The sequence below is a fragment of the Erinaceus europaeus genome, chromosome 4 (genome assembly GCF_950295315.1).
Source record: "Erinaceus europaeus chromosome 4, mEriEur2.1, whole genome shotgun sequence".
Classification (NCBI taxonomy): domain Eukaryota; kingdom Metazoa; phylum Chordata; class Mammalia; order Eulipotyphla; family Erinaceidae; genus Erinaceus; species Erinaceus europaeus.
In genome coordinates, this window is record NC_080165.1 from 60,824,184 (window position 1) to 60,842,928 (window position 18,745).

General features: G+C 41.8%; 1 protein-coding gene across 3 annotated transcripts in view; it reads left to right on the forward strand.

Annotated features, from left to right (window-relative positions):
- The window catches only part of CMTR1 (cap methyltransferase 1), a 72,443-nt gene that overhangs the window by 37,378 nt on the left and 16,320 nt on the right, over positions 1-18,745 (forward strand). For 2 of the 3 annotated variants that reach the window (XM_016185882.2, XM_060189722.1), the window contains exons 6-13: positions 4,635-4,706; positions 7,131-7,225; positions 7,339-7,411; positions 13,094-13,292; positions 14,859-14,977; positions 16,550-16,646; positions 16,942-17,074; positions 17,765-17,944. In XM_016185882.2, the coding sequence (XP_016041368.1) occupies positions 4,635-4,706; positions 7,131-7,225; positions 7,339-7,411; positions 13,094-13,292; positions 14,859-14,977; positions 16,550-16,646; positions 16,942-17,074; positions 17,765-17,944 (968 nt within the window). The remainder of the gene's footprint in view (positions 1-4,634; positions 4,707-7,130; positions 7,226-7,338; positions 7,412-13,093; positions 13,293-14,858; positions 14,978-16,549; positions 16,647-16,941; positions 17,075-17,764; positions 17,945-18,745) is intronic. The other variant, XM_060189723.1, reaches the window with a different exon arrangement.

An 18,745-nucleotide genomic window follows, 5' to 3' on the forward strand; every position in this document is an offset into this window, starting at 1 on the left:
GCAGTGGGTTAAGCGCATGTGGTGCAAAGCGCAGGGACCGGCGTAAGGATCCCGGTTCGAGCCCCTGGCTCCCCACCTGCAGGGGAGTCACTTCACAGGCGGTGAAGCAGGTCTGCAGGTGTCTATCTTTATCTCCCCTTCTCTGTCTTCCCCTCCTCTTTCCATTTCTCTCTGTCCTATCCAACAACGAATTGCGTCAACAAGGGCAATAATAATAATCACAACGAAGCTACAACAAGGGCAACAAAAGGGGGAAAGAAATGGCCTCTAGGAGCGGTGGATTCATGGTGCAGGCACTGAGCCCAGCAATAACCCTGGAGGAGGAAAAAAAAAAAAAAGAAAATACAGACAGAGTGGCAGCAAATTGCACATAAATAAATCTTTAAAAAAAAATAGGTGAATTTAGGCCACTGACATTTATTGATATCAAAGATCGAAGATGTTTTAACGCCATTCTTGTAGAGTTTTATGGCATATTTATGGTGGTCTGACTGTTTAGGAGAACTTTCAGAACTTCTTTCAGGGCAGGTTTGGGGATAGTTGATTCCTTTTTTTTTAAATATTTATTTATTCCCTTTTGTTGCCCTTGCTGTTTTTTTTTTTTTAAATGATTGTAGTTATTGTTGTTGTCATTGTTGTATAGGACAGAGAGAAACAGAGAGAGGAGGGGAACACAGAGAGTGGGAGAGAAAGGTAGACACCTGCAAACCTGCTTCACTTGTGAACCAACTTCCCTGCAGGTGGGGAGCTGGGAGCTCAAACCAGGATCCTTAAGCTTTGCACAACCTGTACTTAACCCTCTGTGCTACTGCCCAACTCCCGTGATAGCTGATTTTTTCAACTGTTGCTTGTCTTATTTTTTTTGGTAAATATTTATTTATTCCCTTTTGTTGCCCTTGTTTTATTGTTGTTATAATTGTTGTAGTTATTATTGTTGTTGTTATTGGCATCATTATTGTTGCATAGGACAGAGAAATGGAGAAATCAGGGAGAGACAGAGAAGGGGAGAGAAAGACAGACACCTGCTGACCTGCTTCACTGCCTGTGATGTAAACCCCCTGCAGATGGGGAGCCGGGGGCTCACAGCCGGGATCCTTATTCCAGTCCTTGTGCTTTGCGCCACCTGTGCTTAACCCGCTGCACTAATGCCCAACTCCCCGTCTGAGAAGGTCTTCTTCTTTTTTTTTTTTAATATTTATTTATTTTCCCTTTTTTATTGCCTTTGTTTTTCATCATTGTTGTAGTTATTATTGTTGTTGTTATTGATGTCGTCATTGTTGGATAGGACAGAGAGAAATGGAGAGAGATGGGGAAGACAGAGAGGGGGAGAGAAAGACAGACACCTGCAGACCTGCTTCACCGCCTGTGAAGCGACTCCCCTGCAGGTGGGGAGCCAGGGGCTCGAACTGGGATCCTTACGCCGGTCCTTGCGCTTTGCACCATGTGCGCTTAACCCACTGTGCTACCGTCTGACTCCCGTCTGAGAAGGTCTTTATGCCTCCATCTAGTCTGAATGACAGTCTAGCAGGATACAGTATTCTTGGTTAAAAGCCTTTCTCATTGAGCACTCGATATATATCTTGCCATTCTCTTCTGGCCTGTAGTGTTTGTGTGGAGAAGTCTTCTGCTAATCTTATGGATTTTCCTCTGTAGGTGACTCTGTTTTTCTCTTGCAGCTGTTAGGATCCCTTCTTTATCCTTATTCCTTTCCATTCTCAATATGATGTGTCTTGGTGTCTTTAAGTCTGGGTTAATTCTGTTTGGGACCCTGAGCTTTTTGAACCTTTATGTCTTTTATGTTGTCTAGACTAGAGAAGTCTTAGCTATTATGTCCTGAAGAATGCTCTCTTCCCCTCCCTCTCTTTCTTCCTCTGGTAAGCCAATAATGTGTATATTGTTTCTTTTGAAGTCATCCCATAGGTCTCTGTTGTTTTCAGTATCTCTTAATCTCTTCTTGAGATCTCTTTCTTCTTTTTTAGTTGTCTCTAATTCGTCCTCGATCTTGCTAATTCTGTCTTTAGCCTCATTGATTCTATTCTCTCTGCCCTCTACTATTTTCTGGAGTTCATCTGTTTTGTTACCCTGTTCTGATACTGTTTTAGCTTGTTCAGCTAGTTGTGTTCTTAGTTCAGCTATTTCAGCTTTTAGCTCTCTAATAACCTTGAGATAATTAGTGTTTTCTTCCAGAGTTTCATATGTTGTTTCTACATTTCTGATGACAATTCTTTCAAACTCTTTACTCACTTCTGTGACTATTTCCTTAACAAGTGTTTGTATGTTGACCTCACTATTTTGTGGTTCAACCTTTGGGGGGCTTTTAGCTGGACTTTTATCCTGGTCATTTCTCCAATATTTCTTCTTGTTGGCTTAACCAACAAGAAGAAATATTGTGTGTGTGCATATGTACACATATATATATATATATATATATATATATATATATATATCATATATAGTATGTTATGAGGTCCCTTTCCCTACCTGCAGGTGAGTTGCTTCACAGGTGGTAAAGCAGGTCTGCTGTTGTCTGTCTTTCTCTCCCCTCCTCTGTCTTCCCCTCCTCTCTACATTTCTCTCTGTCCTATCCAACAACGATGACAACAATAAAACAAGGGCTACAAAAGGGAATATAAATAAATATTTAAAAAAATTAAAAACCTCTTTTGTTCTTTTTCTTCCCTGTAGGCTGTGGGAGTCTGAGGGCTTTTAAACTATACATAGCCTTCTTAGTTTAATCACTCACTCCTAACCAAGAGATAAAGGAGGGTTGGGTTGAGATAGCACAGTGGTTATGCCAAGAGACTCTCTCACCCCAAGGATCCAAGGCTTCATGCTCAGTTCAGCTTCTCTGCCAAGCCAGGTAGCACTGCTGGGTCCTGTGAGTTTCTAAACAAGTCCCGTTTATAGACTGTAGGTTCTGAGGCTATTATTCACCATGTTTTCATCAGGAGAACAATGTGGAAAGGCTCTCACTATATAGCCCCACTGCTAGGCCACCGAGATATAGATCTCCTGAGTTTCCTGTTCAGTTCTCTCTTCCCAGATGTCAGCACAGGACCTTGCCCTACTGCTCCAGCCTCTGAGGGCAGTAGCAAAGGAGACTCATAGTTGCATTTGGTGAGTCTTAGGGGAGTCCTCTCCTTCCTTTAGCAGTCTTTTTGTTAGTAAAACAGACTGGAGGTGATGCCTCAACTGGTAAACTGCTGGACTGTTACCAGCCACTCAATCTCTCCCTAGGCTTCTCTCTGTTCATGAGTTACACATGTTTGCACTCACCAGTTGTTTCGTGGGTTCCTGAAGTCGTTCTAGTCCTGCCTTGTTGCAGTCCTAGATAATCTCCTTTCCTATTCCTAGTTGACCCGGACGAGGAGAGGAGAGAAACACAGCTGCTAGGGACTTAGGCGGTAGCACAGCAAGTTAAGCGCACATGGCGTAAAGCGCAAGGACCTGTGTAAGGATCCTGGTTCGAGCCCTTGGCTTCCCACCTGCAGGGGAGTTGCTTCACAAGCGGTGAAGCAGGTCTGCAGGTGTCTATTTTTCTCTCCCCCTCTGTCTTCCCCTTCTCTCTCCATTTCTCTCTCTGTCCTATCTAACAACATCAGTAACAACAACAATAATAACTACAACAATAAAGCAACAAGGGCAATGAAAGGGAATAAAAAAAAAGAGAAATACAGCTGCTGCTGCTCCATAGCCCTGCCTCTGGAAGTCTTCCTGTATAGTAAAACTGAAGCAGTATTTTGATTTTTCTGTTTTAATTCTTAATAGACATAGCACACAGACATATACAAAAACAACAACAACAACAAAAACATATACAAAAACTCTTGGGTCCTCAATGATTTTGAAGAGTGTAAAACCTGAGGACACCAGTTAGAGCATGGATAGTTTAGATACAAACTCATGACTCAGTCATTGGGTGGGCTTGATATTCCTGTTTTCTTTCTTTCTTTTTTCCTTTTTTGCCATCAGGCTTATTGCCTCCAGATTAATCCTCCACTGACAGCCATTTTCTTTCTTTTTTCTTCTATTTATTTTTGACAGAACGAGAGAAATTGAGATGGGTGGGGAGATAGAGAGGGGTAGAGAAAGATAGACATCTGCAGACCTGCTTCACCATGTATCCCACTGCAGATGGGGAGTAGGGGCTTGAATCTGGGTCTTTGCAATTAATGATATGCGCACTTACCGTGGACACCACCGTCCAGCCCCCAAACCCTTGTTTTCTATGACATTACAAGGACAGTTCCTGGTAATGTGCTTTTTTACTCATCACAGAGTAAGAGACTTTGTGGTTGAAGGCAGGCTACCACCATTTGGGGTAATCCTTATATTTTGGTTCATGTTTTAGGAGAAGAAAGCTTAAATGTCTCCTTCCTGTATGCTTTTCTCAGCCTTAGCATTTGTGAATCTTGTATCCATATGGTACACTAGTTAGAGCCCCCAAGGGACTGCTTCATTTCAGCCATCTGGAGTATAGCCAGAGGGATTAGGATTTTTTTCATGCCTATCCCTCAGGAATTGATGTTCCTTGGCAGGAACAAACCTCTTCTTAACTCTGTTGTCTTGGAATCATAGTTTTCCCATTCAGCCTCCCAATTTCATATATTTATTATCTTTTCTTCTCCTTTTAGAGGAAAATGATCATTGAAGATGAGACAGATTTTTGTGGGGAAGAGCTTCTTCATAGCATGTTGCAGTGTAAGGTAAGATTTATGATTAGAGCTGAAATTGAAAGCCTTGTAACTGTCTGGGACTTCTTCACTTTTTTTTTTAGTAATTATTTATTTATTTATATGGAGATTGGTTGTGTAGCTTGTTATATTTCTCTTTTTTAAAAATAATTTTTAAATTATTTTATTGGATAGAGACAGCCAGAAATTGAGAGGACAGGGGGAGATAGAGAGGGAGAGAGACAGAGAGACACCTGCAGCCTGCTTCACCACTCGAGAAGCTTTGCCCCTACAGGTGGGGGCTGGGAGCTCAAACCCGGGTCCTTGTGTATTGTAATATGTACACTCAACCAGGTATGCCACCACCCGGCCCTTTACATTTCTCTAATGTTTTCTTTTTCTTGGTAATGTTCTGCCCTAAAGTTTTGTGCTACCTTAGTGGTCAAAGCCAGAAGGAAGATTTGTTTAATCTCGGTTGTCAGGTTCACCATAATCCTGAAGAGGGCTGGCATAGTTATAAGCTTGGAATTCTTTAGCGTCCTAGCTTTGCAACTTTTCTTTTCCCTGTGTGACTTGCTCAAGTTGCTTTATCTTCTCTGAGTTGGAATTTCCTTGTTTATAAAATAGGGCTAAAATACTCACTTTCCTTAGACCTGAGAATTAAATAGTGGGTACCTAACTTACAATTAGATATTTGTCTCTCCTTGATATTTTTTGGCCCGATTTTGGGTAAGGAAGTATATTGCCTGGGATAGACAGCCAGGGAAAATCTGATGTAGAAATGGTTTCGGGAAGAAACAAAGCTTCAAGCCAGCTTCACAAAATTTATTTTGTGGTCTATAGAGGGTTGGGACTATACTAAAAGCTGGAACTCCGACAAAGTGAGGCTTTTTTTTTTTTTTTTAACATGTCAAAACTTTTATTAAATTTTTCTTGCATATAGTATGATAATATATATATATATATATAGTTTATATCTCAGTGATGTCTTTGTTTTATTGAATTTCTGTTTCTGTTGTTACTGGGGTTTAAAAAAATTTTTTTTATTTAAGAAAGGATTAATTAACAAAACCATAGGGTAGGAGGGGTACAACTTCCACCACAATTTCCACCACCCAATCTCCATATCCCACACCCTCCCCTGATAGCTATTCTCTATCCCTCTGGGAGCATGGACCCAGGGTCATTGAGGGTTGTAGAAGGTAGAAGGTCTGGCTTCTGTAATTGCTTCCCCGCTGAACATGGGCGTTGACTGGTCGGTCCATACTCCCAGTCTGCCAAAGTGAGGCTTTCTTTTCTTAGAGAGGAAACTGGAGAAGAGAGAGGGATAAGTGATCTTTGCTATGCCCTACTGTCTGTAGGTGCCATAAAAAACCCTGGTCTTGGTTTGTTTATCCTTTTTTTGATTGAGTCCTGAGGTGGTATGCCTTAATATCAGACCTCTGCTTCCTTGGAATGGTATTTCTGGTATGGAGTAAAGTAGTAGTTTTGCTGTGGGGATTCACAATGTCACAAGGTGATTCCATGTGAAACAACACATATGGGGGCTGGGCAGTGGTGTACCCAGCTGGCTCACCCAGTTAAGTGCACATGGTATTAAGAACCAAGGACCTGTGCAGAGATCCCAATTCAAGCCCCTACTCCCCACATGCAGGGGGTCTGCTTCTTGAGCATTGTAGCAGATTGGCAGATGTATATCTTTCGCTCTCCCTCCCTATCTCCCCCATCTCTCTGAATTTTTCTCTGTCCTATCCAACAAAATGAAAAAACTGGCCTCTAGGAGCAGTGGATTCATAATGCTGGTGCTGAGCCTCGGTGATAACCCTGGAGGAAAATGATAAATGAATAAATAAATAAATAAAACATACCATCTATTAACCACTTACCATGTGCCAGGAATATGCTTACATTTTATCTTCTACCCTTTTATAATTACTATAGTTTACGGTCAGGAAGGACTTATCTTTGAAGGACTTATCTAGGGTCCTTTGAAGGACTTATCTAGGGTCATATAAGTAAGTAGTCATTTCAGATTGAAGAGATATCTCTTCAGAGGACTGTGAATCAGACTCCATAAGCTTTTAAAATCCCTGTCTGGGATAGGGTTTATTGGGGCTACTCTGAGGACTCAGAAGCACTCTAGAACCCGATCTGAGATGCACCTGGTAGAGTGCAGACATTATTGTGTATGAGAACCTGGCCCTCACCTATAGGGAAGAGGAAGAAGCTTCATGATCAGTGAAGCAGTGCTGTGAGCATCTCTCTTTCTCTGTCTCTAAAAAAAAAAAAAAGAAAGCCACCAGGAACAGTGGATTTGTGCAAACACTGGTGCCCAGTAATAACCCTGGTAGCAAGAACAAACAAACAAGAAACCAAAACCAAATAACAAAATCCCAAAAAATTCTTGTCTATTTTGGAGAGGCTGGAGTGGTACTCACCTTGATTCTCTCTGGGCAGACTGTATTTGACGTTTTGGATGGGGAGGAGATGCGACGAGCTCGAACTCGGGCCAATCCCTACGAGACAATCCGGGGAGTCTTCTTCTTAAATAGGTTTGTTGACACCCTTCCCTAACCCCTGCTGCCCCATCACTGCTCCACCTTTTCGTTTGAACTTTAGCTTTCCTCACATCAGGTACTGAGTCATGCTTTTTTCTGTCTTGCAGGGCAGCAATGAAGATGGCTAACATGGATTTTGTGTTTGATCACATGTTTACAAATCCACGAGATTCTTATGGGGTGAGATTCTACTTCTGAATTCATAGTGCTAAATGTACTTATGCTTCAGTGACTTAGAAATTGTCATTTGTGCTGTGTTCAAAGAGTATTCCTGCTATGTGATAGAGATATATTTTTATTTTGAGCATCTCAGATTGGGTTTCAGAGTGCTTCTTGTGGTCCCAAGAGTACCCCAATACAGTTGTGTGTAGGGGTGGAGTCCCAGACTCCCAGTTCTATAGATCCTGTTGTTCACTCCCAAGTGGAGGTGGCTGAGATTTGCAGCTGTGCTAAAATGGCATTCTTGGGCAATGTAGGCTTAATAAGCAGTGAGGTGAGCCAATGAGTTAGAGCATGCATCTTCTTTCTGCATTTATCAAACATAAATTTATATAGCCTCTACTTTGTGCCAGGTACCAGGAATACAGTTTGAAATAAGATGTGATCTCTGTCCCCATAGTGCTTAGCTTCAGGACATTCTGGTGCACTTGAGAACAGACAAGGGTGCAGGATTGGAACATTTATAGTCATTTTGTGCTTTGTTGACAAATGAAGGACAGCTAATATTGGGGGGTGTAGGCCTGCTGCTTTCCTACCATGTGTGAGGTAGACTATGTAAGGATGATGCAGTGTTAACAGTCAGTTTTTTTAATTCAGTGCCAACAAATGAATCAAGGGCTTTGTATATGTGTAACACTGCTGAGCAGCCTCTTTGATTAAAAAAATTTTTTTTTTAAAATTCTATATCCTGAGTGAGAAGAGAGAGGGAGAGATAGAGGAAGGGTGACACACTAAAGCACCACTCTGTTACCCATGGAATTCCTTTGGTGTTGTCTGTGTTGTGCCTTTGCTGGGCCTAAAATTGAATCTAGAGCCTTGTGCATAGTAAGTCCTGCGCTCTACCCACTGCATTATTTCCCAGCCCATTGTTTTCTTTTCTTTTTTTTTTTCCAGCCCATTGTTTTCTAAATTTAAACTAGTGGCATCTTATTTGGCTGCTGTTTCTGGTATGAGAGATTGCTATGGGAATTGTGGTTTAATGTGGGCATGAATGAAATGTGGGCATCTGGGTGCTTTGGTCTTTTTGAAATCAGTATTGCATCTAAAAAATCTAGCCTGCTATTCTGTAGGTGTAAGAGTGAGTGACACATTTGATAGTGTCACTTAAGTACATGCTTTCATTGGGCCTAAACTGTATCATCTCTGATTTTAGCCCTACTAATCTGCCAGGGGGCAGGGGTAGGACCAAAAGACTCCTAAGATCTGCTCCATCTCTTAGGTCTGTGATTTCAGGTTTCAGATGATTTCCTTCTACCTCTCAGAACAATCATTCTTTGGCAGACTTTAGCCTATCTCAGGAAGTGGTAGAGAGAAATTATTTCTCATTGTGCTTTGTCTTATTTCTCTGACCACAGACCCTCCATAAAGATTGAGAAAAAAGAAATTTTGTTTTAGAATTCCCTTCAAAGCATTTATACCCAGTCCTAGGTAGTTTTCTTTGACAACAAAGTGGCTAAAACCCAGCTGTTTCCATACTTGTTTCTGCTTCACTCACCCTCCTTCCAGCAGGACCTCTGATTATCCACTCATTAAAGAAACTTACTTCCTAAGTTCTTTAATGTTTCTGGCCCATCTACCTGCTTCCTGTGTGCCTGCAAAACTGGCATATAAACCCTGCCAGTTAGTCATTTTTCTCTTCTAGGTCTCCTTCCTTATTTTCTAGCACCAGCAGGTAGCAAAAGGGACCCTTGGAATTAGCATATTAGGAAAATTAGATTGATATAATGTTGATTTAATTTTCTGAGCTCAAATGATTTCCTTTAAACCCCTGCCTGGCAGTGGAGCTCTGTCAAGCTGATGGGAAATCACAGTGTTATTTTGAATTTTTGAATGTTAACGCCTCCAGCAGCTGGTATCTGGTTATTGTCTTTCTCTGTCATGACAATGAAGTGGGCATTAAGGTTGTATCATTCAGATTGAGGGTGGGGGTGCTAGTTACATAAGAAATGGGAGCTGCATTTGTAATGCTTTGGGCAGCTTCTTGACCTGAATTGATTGTTAGTGGCCAAGAATTGCCCTTTCAGAGAAGTTTCTCTACACTCTACTATAAAAAGTGATTTCTCTCTAGCCCCTAGTGTTCTGTTCTCTCTTTTCATCTCTGTTTTCCCCTGAATACTGAAGTGACAGCCAAACCCAACAGGGTTAGTGTGGTTTTCAGATTAACAGAATTACTAGAGCAGATTTCAACAGAGCTGAGAGAGCACATCTAGGTTTGCTAATAAGCTCTTTGTCAGTAGCTTTTGGATCAGGTAGGTAAGAGTAAAATATGGAGGATTTGGAGCTTGGGGTGGGAAGTATGGAAAGTTTGGAAAGTGAATAGGAGGGACTTTGAGGGCTTTTTGTTGTTTTCACTGGGGCTTCACTGCTCTAGACCAATTTTTTCAGATAGAGGCAGTGGAGAGTAGGTTGGGGCCAGCTGGAACCTAGGTTGCACATGTGACAAAGCAGGGGTGTTATGTATGTGATCTACCTTGCTGGCCTTACCCTCAGGTTTTTTTGTTTTTTTTTTTCTCCTCCTCCAGGGTTATTGCTGGGCTCGGTGCCTGCACCATGAATCCACCGCTCCTGGAGGCCATTTTTTTCCCCCTTTTGTTGCCCTTGTTGTAGCTTCATTGTGGTTATTATTATTGCCCTTGTTGACGCAATTCGTTGTTGGATAGGACAGAGAGAAATGGAGAGAGGAGGGGAAGACAGAGAAGGGGAGAGAAAGATAGACACCTGCAGACCTGCTTCACCGCCTGTGAAGCGACTCCCCTGCAGGTGGGGAGCCGGGGGCTTGAACCGGGATCCTTACGCCGGTCCCTGCGCTTTGCGCCACATGCGCTTAACCCACTGCGCCACCGCCCGACCCCCTCAGGTTTTTTTTTTTTTTTTTTTTTTTAAATAAGTCTGATGCTGCAGGTTGTGGTAAAAGGAGTAAAGGAATTAGTAGGAAAATAAGACATAAATAAGAATGGGAAAATACAAAGGAAAATTTAGGTTTTGGAGGCATATGGAGGCATATGATAAACCATAATGTTACATGAGGGATTTGTGTGCCTGGGGATATTGTTGAGGCAAGAAAACTTTGTCATTTAAGACTGAACATAGGGGGTAGGGGAGACAGCATAATGGTTGTAAAAGGAGACTCTCATGCCTGAAGCTCTGAGGTCCCAGGTTCAGCCTCCCACACCACCATAAGCCAGGACTGAGCAGTGCTCTGGCTTTAAGCTGCATTTCTATTTTAGGGAAATTAGCCAGCACTTACAAAGTGCCTGGTGAGGGTAATGTACGGTTCTGGGCCTTGGAAATAGAAAAGAATAGAAAAGGATGATTTGACTTCAGGGAAGTTACAATAGTTGAATATAATATCTTACATTTGCTTGCTATTTTATAATTTACAAAGCAGTTTGACATACATTTGTACTTTATTTAGTCCTCTGGCATTCTTGAGACATAACCCATATTAGTCTGGTTTTGTGTGCCTGTCCTTGACTTCACAGTAGTAAGTGGCAGAGGTGAGAACTCCAGCTGTCCTGTCTATGAAAAGGCCTCCTGGCCATAGCTTGTAAAGGCCACAGGCCTTGAAATCACAGAATGAGATCATATTTATGCTCTCTTGTTTGAGGTGAGATACCTTCATTCTTTTTTTCCTTAGTCTTCCTTTGGACCAGTGATTCACCTTGAAAGGCTGGGACCTGGGGCTAGAGCATGGCCAGTAGTGAAGAACACTGTTTTTCCTTTTTGCAGTGTGTGTAGATCTTAAGCTTGTAATGCCTGCCTCATTACCACTGTCCTTGAAAAGTGCTGCATAATGTTCTGGGCTAATGCCATTAGGGATGTTCATGTATGTGTAAGTGAATATAATTTAAAAATATGAATAATTGATGGAGCATGAACAAAGAATGCTGGGGTGGAATGGTGGGAAAGGGAAGAAAGAATAATCTATCTCAGCATGCCTGGGTAGGTTTGTCAAGTAGGTTTATGAAGTTTATTTTCATCTAATATCACTTTCTTCAGAGACTTCATTCTTTTATTAAAGCTAGTTAGTTATCATAAGAGGAAACACCTTTGTCACCTAGAAAGTCACTAGATTGTGAACATTAATATTTCCTTTTTTTTCCCTTTTCTTATTCTTCTGTTATTTTGCTCTTTTTCTTGTAGTCCTAGCACTCTGATAAAGCATGTCAAACTTGAGGCACTAAAGCTTCTTCCTGCTGGGTGTTCATCAGGGTCCTCTGCAGTCACCTACTCTAGTGTTTAACTTCTAGTTGTCACCAGTGTGTATGGCACATCCTTTCTGTTGTGGTCGGTCAAGACTAGTAGACTATACAATATTGGACCTAGTTATATAAAAGAGAACTATAAACACACGGTACAGACAAGTGTTATGTTCAGCATAAATGTTAGATTAAGAATTAATTCTCTTTAAAAATATTTATTTTTAATATATTTTTATCTTAATGAGAGAGAGGGAGAGATGAGATGCAGATGCAGAGAGAAAGACACATAGAAAAAGACTGTTCAGTTCTGGTATATGGTAGTGCTAGGGATTGAACCTGGGACTGCAGAGCCTCAAGCATGAAAGGTTTTTGCAGAACCATTATACTGTTTCCCCAGCCAGAGTTAAATCTTCTTGAGTGGCCAAAATATATAATCAACAAAAATACAAATGAGTATTGCAATTTAGTTATTTGTGGAAGTGGTTGGGTAGCATCAGGGCTGCCTACAAATTTCCTACCAGTGTCTTGTTCTCTTTCTCCCTTGACAGTTCCCAACTGTGTATTGCCCCAGATTCTGGCTAGCATAGGGGCAGAGGCAGGGAAAGTTGGAAGGGAGTACCAATAAAGAAGGAGGCTAGATGCATTTTGAAGTGAAGTGGATCCTGGAACACAACAGGAACTCCAGTGAAATCAACTTGGAATTTAGTTAATTGCAGCATAACAATGTTGGATTCTTAGCTTCGAAAAATGCATTGTTGCAGTGTGCATTTGTCAGTTTTTGTAAGATGTTAACAGAACTCTAGAGACTGGGTAAAGATTGTGTGAGAACTCTGCAGTTTTTCTATACATGAATTTAAATTTTTAAAATTATTATGAACAAGTTAATTAGAAAACAGGAGAGCCAAGGAGGAAGAGGAAAAGGGAAACAGAGGTTGTGGTGTGGACAGGTAGGCCTTATGGTGGCAATAGATGGTATTAGAGACATCAGATTTTAGTTGGACAGAAAGAGTTGAGTCTTGCAATCAGCCTGACCGGATTCCAATATGGCTTTGTTGCAGACTGGCTGTGAACAGGTCACTGTGTGTCTTGGTGTATGCCTTTTTCCTTCTCTGTTCAGTGGGGCTCTTTTGTTAGGTAGGGTATGGTGAAGAAAAGACTGAGAAACAAAGAATACACACTTAGATGCCTATTATGATGTTTTTAGGAGGTAGACTTGGTGGTATGAAAGGCATCAGGAGTATTTTGAGGTGAATGATGGGCAATTCTAGAAGGAGTGTTCACAGAGGATACATTTTGTGGATATTTTGGCCTTGGGGTGTGTGTGGGAGGGCTCTACATTGTGCTTGCTAAAAGGTTTATTTTACTCTCCACGCTTCCTGCTTCCTGTTCCCCACTGAGCTACCTTTTCTCCCTTTCTCCCCTGTGCTCCTTGCCTTTGCAGAGACCATTGGTGAAGGACCGGGACGCTGAGCTTCTATACTTTGCAGATGTCTGTGCAGGCCCAGGTGGATTTTCAGAGTATGTACTTTGGAGGAAGAAGTGGCATGCCAAGGGATTTGGAATGACTCTGAAGGGCCCTAATGACTTCAAGCTAGAAGACTTCTACTCAGCCTCCAGTGAGCTCTTCGAGCCCTACTATGGTAGGGACAATAAAAAGATTGCTAGAAACTGTGAGGGACAGTCCTCTGTGGGACCTAGGTTGGAAGCAGTTTTCATCTAGTTTAATGTTTTCTTTCCTAGGTTTTTATTAGTCTGGGGTTTACAGTTCTTGTCATGAAGCTCCCTCTAGATTATCTTTTAGTAGACTTAGAGGATATAGGCTAAGCACTCTGCTAGGCAAACTCAAATGAAAGCCATATTAATTCTTCCTTTCTTCTCTTATGGTGACAGGAGATAATGAAACTGCCTGGTCTCTGACTGAGGAGTAGCAGGGCTATTAACAAATACCAAACCCACACCCATGTCCAGTCCTATTTGTCAGGTGTGAGATGCACTAGGTAACAGCTAAGTAACTGTAAAACAGTTCCTTCTTGTTCTGTCTTAACTGTAGTGATTTGGCAGCAAGTCCTACATTCTTGCTCTGCCGGGCTAGCGTGGGGGTGCTCTTCCTGGGCGCGTACTCTGGGTTGGAGAGAACTCAACCGGAGCCAGCCTGGGCTGCTACTCACTCAGTGACACGAAGGAGATGACTCATGAACCAAGCTCATGGCAACGAGGCAGTGCAATTCTTTATTGATCAGACAGCCAAGGCTTTTAAAGGGCAGATCCTGAAGTGGCAAGCTGGAAATGGAAATGGCTAGGAAAGGGGCAGAGAAAGGCAAAAAGGAAAGGTAGGAACTTCCTTAGCAACTGTTAGGAGGGTTTTAACTGATAGGATTAATAATACCCTGGAGACAGGGAGGGTCTTGAGGGAAGAAAGAAGACAGATCAAAGGAATGGAATGGTGGGGATCTTTTAGGCAAAACAATGATTATGTAGTTAGGCCATAGTATCAGGAATGCAGGGTGGAGCAGGGGGAGCTGGCTTAATGTTTTAAGGAATACCAGGCTCCTAGAGGCAGAAAAATGCAGGGTGCTTTGTGAGGCTCCTCACAATTTCATGACATCTCCCCCTTTTTTTTATCTAATGGCCATAGTATCAGGAATGTGGGGTGCTTTGTGAGGCAGGGAGTCTGATAAGATGGGGCACACCTTTGGGGTTACTCCTGTGTCTCCTTGCTCAGCCTCTCAGTAGAGAGAGAGACTGACAGGATAGATGTACTCCTCAGGTCAGGCCCTGCCAGGCTCTACCACATCCTCACAATTTCCCCACATTGTTCTTTGTGATGAGTGTGCTTAACCAGGTGAGCCACCTGGGCTGCTACAAGTCCTACATTCTTTAACAGTCCATTAAAATATTGATGTTGATTCCTAAGTATATGTGGTTCTAGCACAATGTCAGTTCTCAAGAGGAGGGACTTTTGTTCTAGTTGGTGATCAGCTCCTTCAGACTCTGGTTTACTGACTTGACATTTTTTGGCCTTTTGTTCTCACACTGTAAGATGACCATACAGGTTACCTGCTGTGAGTTGCTACTCTTCATAGGGACTCTTCTCTTGAGCTTCAAGGCCCATTTGGTACTTTTGTTCACTCTCCCAGAGAACTTATGTCCCAGGTCCTAGGATGTACTGGGCAGATGAGCTCACTGTGAATCTTGTGTCTTTCCAGGTGAGGGTGGGATTGATGGAGATGGAGATATCACCCGCCCGGAGAACATCACTGCTTTTCGGAACTTTGTCTTGGATAACACAGAGCGCAAGGGTGTCCACTTTCTAATGGCTGATGGGGTAGGTGGCCTGCTTGCCATAGGGTGCTGCTTTAGGTGTTTAATACGTTAGAAGCTTTGGAATTGCTTTTGTTTTGTTTTCTTTGGTTATTTCAGTACATCTACTATTTATATAGTAGAGTATATGTGTTTATTCTTTTTGTGCATAATAACTTTGCAAAGGTTGTGAGTGGGGCCAAGGAAATAGTTCAGCTGGTTAGAATACTGACTTATATGCCTGAGACCCCAGAGGTCCCAGATTTAATCTCCAGAACCACCTTAAGCCAAAATTGACCCTGCTGTAGTCCTCCCTCTTTTCCTTCCTTTCATATTCATTCTCTCTGTCTCTGTCTCTCTCCATCAGACTACCGCTCAGCTCTGGCTTTGATGGTGCTGGGGATAGAATTTGGGAACCTCAGGCATGAAGGTCTTTTTTTAGATGACTACTGTGCTATCTCCCCAGCCCCTCTGTTTCTTTCATAATAAGTAAATAAATATTAGGAATAAAGATTGTGATGTGGACAACTTTGCTAGGAGCAAGTGGACCTCCTTAACTCACATCTTAAAAGAACCTAGGCTAGCTGTAGACACATGATGGGAGGAACGTAACTAAAATGAAGTAGGCAAAACTAACAAGGAAAAACATTTCTATCAGGATGACAGAGGACCTAGTGGGGGTTGTATTGTTATATGGAAAACCGGGAAATGTTATGCATGTACAAACTATTGTATTTAATGTCGAATGTAAAACATTAATTCCCCAATAAATTAAAAAAAAACATTTCTATCATTTGTTCCTGGCACATGATTTTTTTTTTCTTCTAATTTTTTATTTATAAAAGCAAAACATTGACTAAACAATAGGATAAGAGGAGGTACAACTTCACACAATTCCCACCACCTCTGTATCCCATCCCTTCCCCTGATAGCTTTCCTGTTCTTTGACCCTCTGGGAGTATGGACCCAAGGTACTTGTGGGATGCAGAAGGTTGAAGGTCTGGCTTCTGTAATTGCTTCCCCGCTGAACATGGGTGTTGACAGGTCAATCCATACTCCCGGCACATGCTTTTTATATGTGACCACTTATAAGCCTCTGGGTAGAATGACAGATGATCACATAATCTGTCACAAAGGCAAGAGTTGTGCTGATTTTTTTCTTCTTACCAGACAAGACTTGTTCAATGGTTAGCACAGTGGCTGAGCCCATGTTAAGTATTCATGCCACACATTCTTCTAGGGTCTTGTTGGATTTACCAAGTTTTTCTGTTTCCTATCTTGTATTTGACCTGTGACTAGCCAATATTTTCAATTTTCTTCCTTTGAATTCTGACATGAGTTTTAAAACTTTTTGTACCATCTCCTTGGAGAATTATATTGGACTTTATCTCCCGTAAGTGGCAGAGCAACAAAACCAGCATATGTCTGCTAGGCCTGACTCCATGATAGCCCATGTGATCATGTCAAACCTATATTTATGAATCAGATAGCAGAGATGAATGAAAACAGCTTTAAAAAAAATCTCAGTGAAGATGAGGTATGGATACTCTTTAGTACTCATTTCTCTTTCCACCCAGTTCTTGTGTTCTTATTTCAGGGTTTCTCAGTAGAGGGGAAGGAGAACCTGCAAGAAATCCTCAGCAAGCAGCTGCTGCTCTGTCAGTTCCTCATGGCACTTTCTGTTGTCCGGACAGGTAACACTTCTTAGCTGTTTACTCACCCAGGATCCTACTAGAGATCCTATTGGACAAAAACATGTAGAGGAAAATTTTAAGATTAGGCTTAATTTTAAAATTTAAGTCGGTGGCTGTGTGAGGAATTTAGGAGAGAAGATGCTATAGAATTCTGAGTGTCCTCTAAAGCTAAGTCTCCCTCCCCAGTTTCCTCTGACATCATATGGGCTTTGTCACATTTAATTTCTGAGACTGTCATAACCATCCTTTGGAATAGAACCCATTGGTTGCTGTTGTTGTTTTCTTTCTAACTCAGGAGGCCACTTCCTTTGTAAAACCTTTGACCTGTTCACACCATTCAGTGTGGGGCTCGTCTACTTGCTGTACTGCTGCTTTGAACGAGTATGTCTCTTTAAGCCAATTACTAGTCGTCCAGCTAACTCAGAAAGGTGAGGCCTTTCTCTCTATTTTAAAATAATCATTCTAGGTGACTGAGTGTCAGAATAGGAAATCCCGGACAAGTTTCTGTTATCAGACTCAAAAGCTACATTAAAAAACTTGACATTACAGAGTGATTGGAACCCAAAGGAGTCTTTTTTGTGTGATGGAGCATTTCAGTCTGTCTCCTCCACAAACCTTATTCCCTATACCTATATGAGGAATCCTAGATTAGGCCCAGGAGGGAGAGGTGGACAATATAAGGGACTCCTGGATATGGACTGGGAAAGGGCAAGGGGGATGCCAACTAAAGTCACTTGGCATTCCAGGTAGGACAGTGTCCCTGTGTGATGTGTGAGAGAATGTAATCAATTAGAATTGTTAGGTAGTTTGTTAATAACACAGATTTCTGTGACCCATCCCTGGAGTGTCTAATTCATTATATCTATAATTTTATTGACTCCCCAGGCAATAGTGGTGCAGCCTGTCTGGCACCAAGTAGTTGGAAACAGTTGTTATAGAAAGAAAACATTAGAGCTAGATAAAAAGGAAGAATTTGAGGTGGACTTCTGTTGTAATCTGGTCTTTGTGAATAGACTTAAGACTGAATGTGTAAACTATTTGGCTTTGTGACTTAGCAAGGGGGGTTGGGTTCGGGAAGAAGCCCTTGCTCAGTGGAGTGACAGGGTGTGTTTTGCCAGGTATGTGGTATGCAAAGGCCTGAAAGTGGGCATAGATGATGTGCGGGAGTTCCTGTTCTCTGTGAATATTAAACTCAACCAGCTGCGAAACAGTGATTCTGATGTCAACCTTGTGGTCCCTTTAGCAGTGATAAAGGGAGACCATGAATTTACTGACTACATGATACGGTCCAACGAGAGGTAAGTAAACCAGATTTTTTTTTTTTTTTTTTTTTTGCTGGTGCTATGGGGACATTAAGGAAGACCAGTGGATGAAGGACTGAATGACTGGTTCTTGATATTACTTTGTCAGTCTTGAAGGTTGGCAGCTAGGATGGGTCTTTTGGTTCCAAGGCTCCCTGGGATGTGGGATATCTTCGGAACACTTGTCCACTGTCATGTTCTACCTCAAGGGTGCCAAGTGGGTGTCTTACTGGCATGGTCCTGTTTCCAGGAGCCTGAGATTGATCAGGAAACTATAAGAGCAGGGCCCATTCTGCATCTCTAGAGACAAGAGTAATTCTATCTTGCTGCCTTGTAAATTCCCCTGCTTGGAGAGAGGAGATTGCTAGAAAGCAAGTATACAACATGCTTTAGAAGTTTCTGATGTTAGAAATTTTACCAGTTTATTAGTATCCCAAATGGTTACCAGTTTATTAGTATCCCAAATGGGTAATTCAAATGCTATTTTTTAAAAAGCCTTCTTTACTTGTTTCCCCTTTATTTTCTATTTCTTTATCCTCCCCCCTTGGCCTAATTTTCTTTTTCTCTCTTGCTGCCAGGGTTTCCCTAGGACTTTGTACCTATGCCAAAGGCAGACTAGTTTGTTGGCTTTTAATTTTTATGTATTAATGAGAGAAGAAATAGAGCCTGCCTCTGTCACATGTGATGCTGGCTCTCAAATTCAGAGCCTTATGCTTGAGGATCTAACACTTTATCCACTGAGCCACCTCTGGGCTGCATCCGTTTTTTTTTTTTTTTTTTTTTTTTTTTTAACCAGAG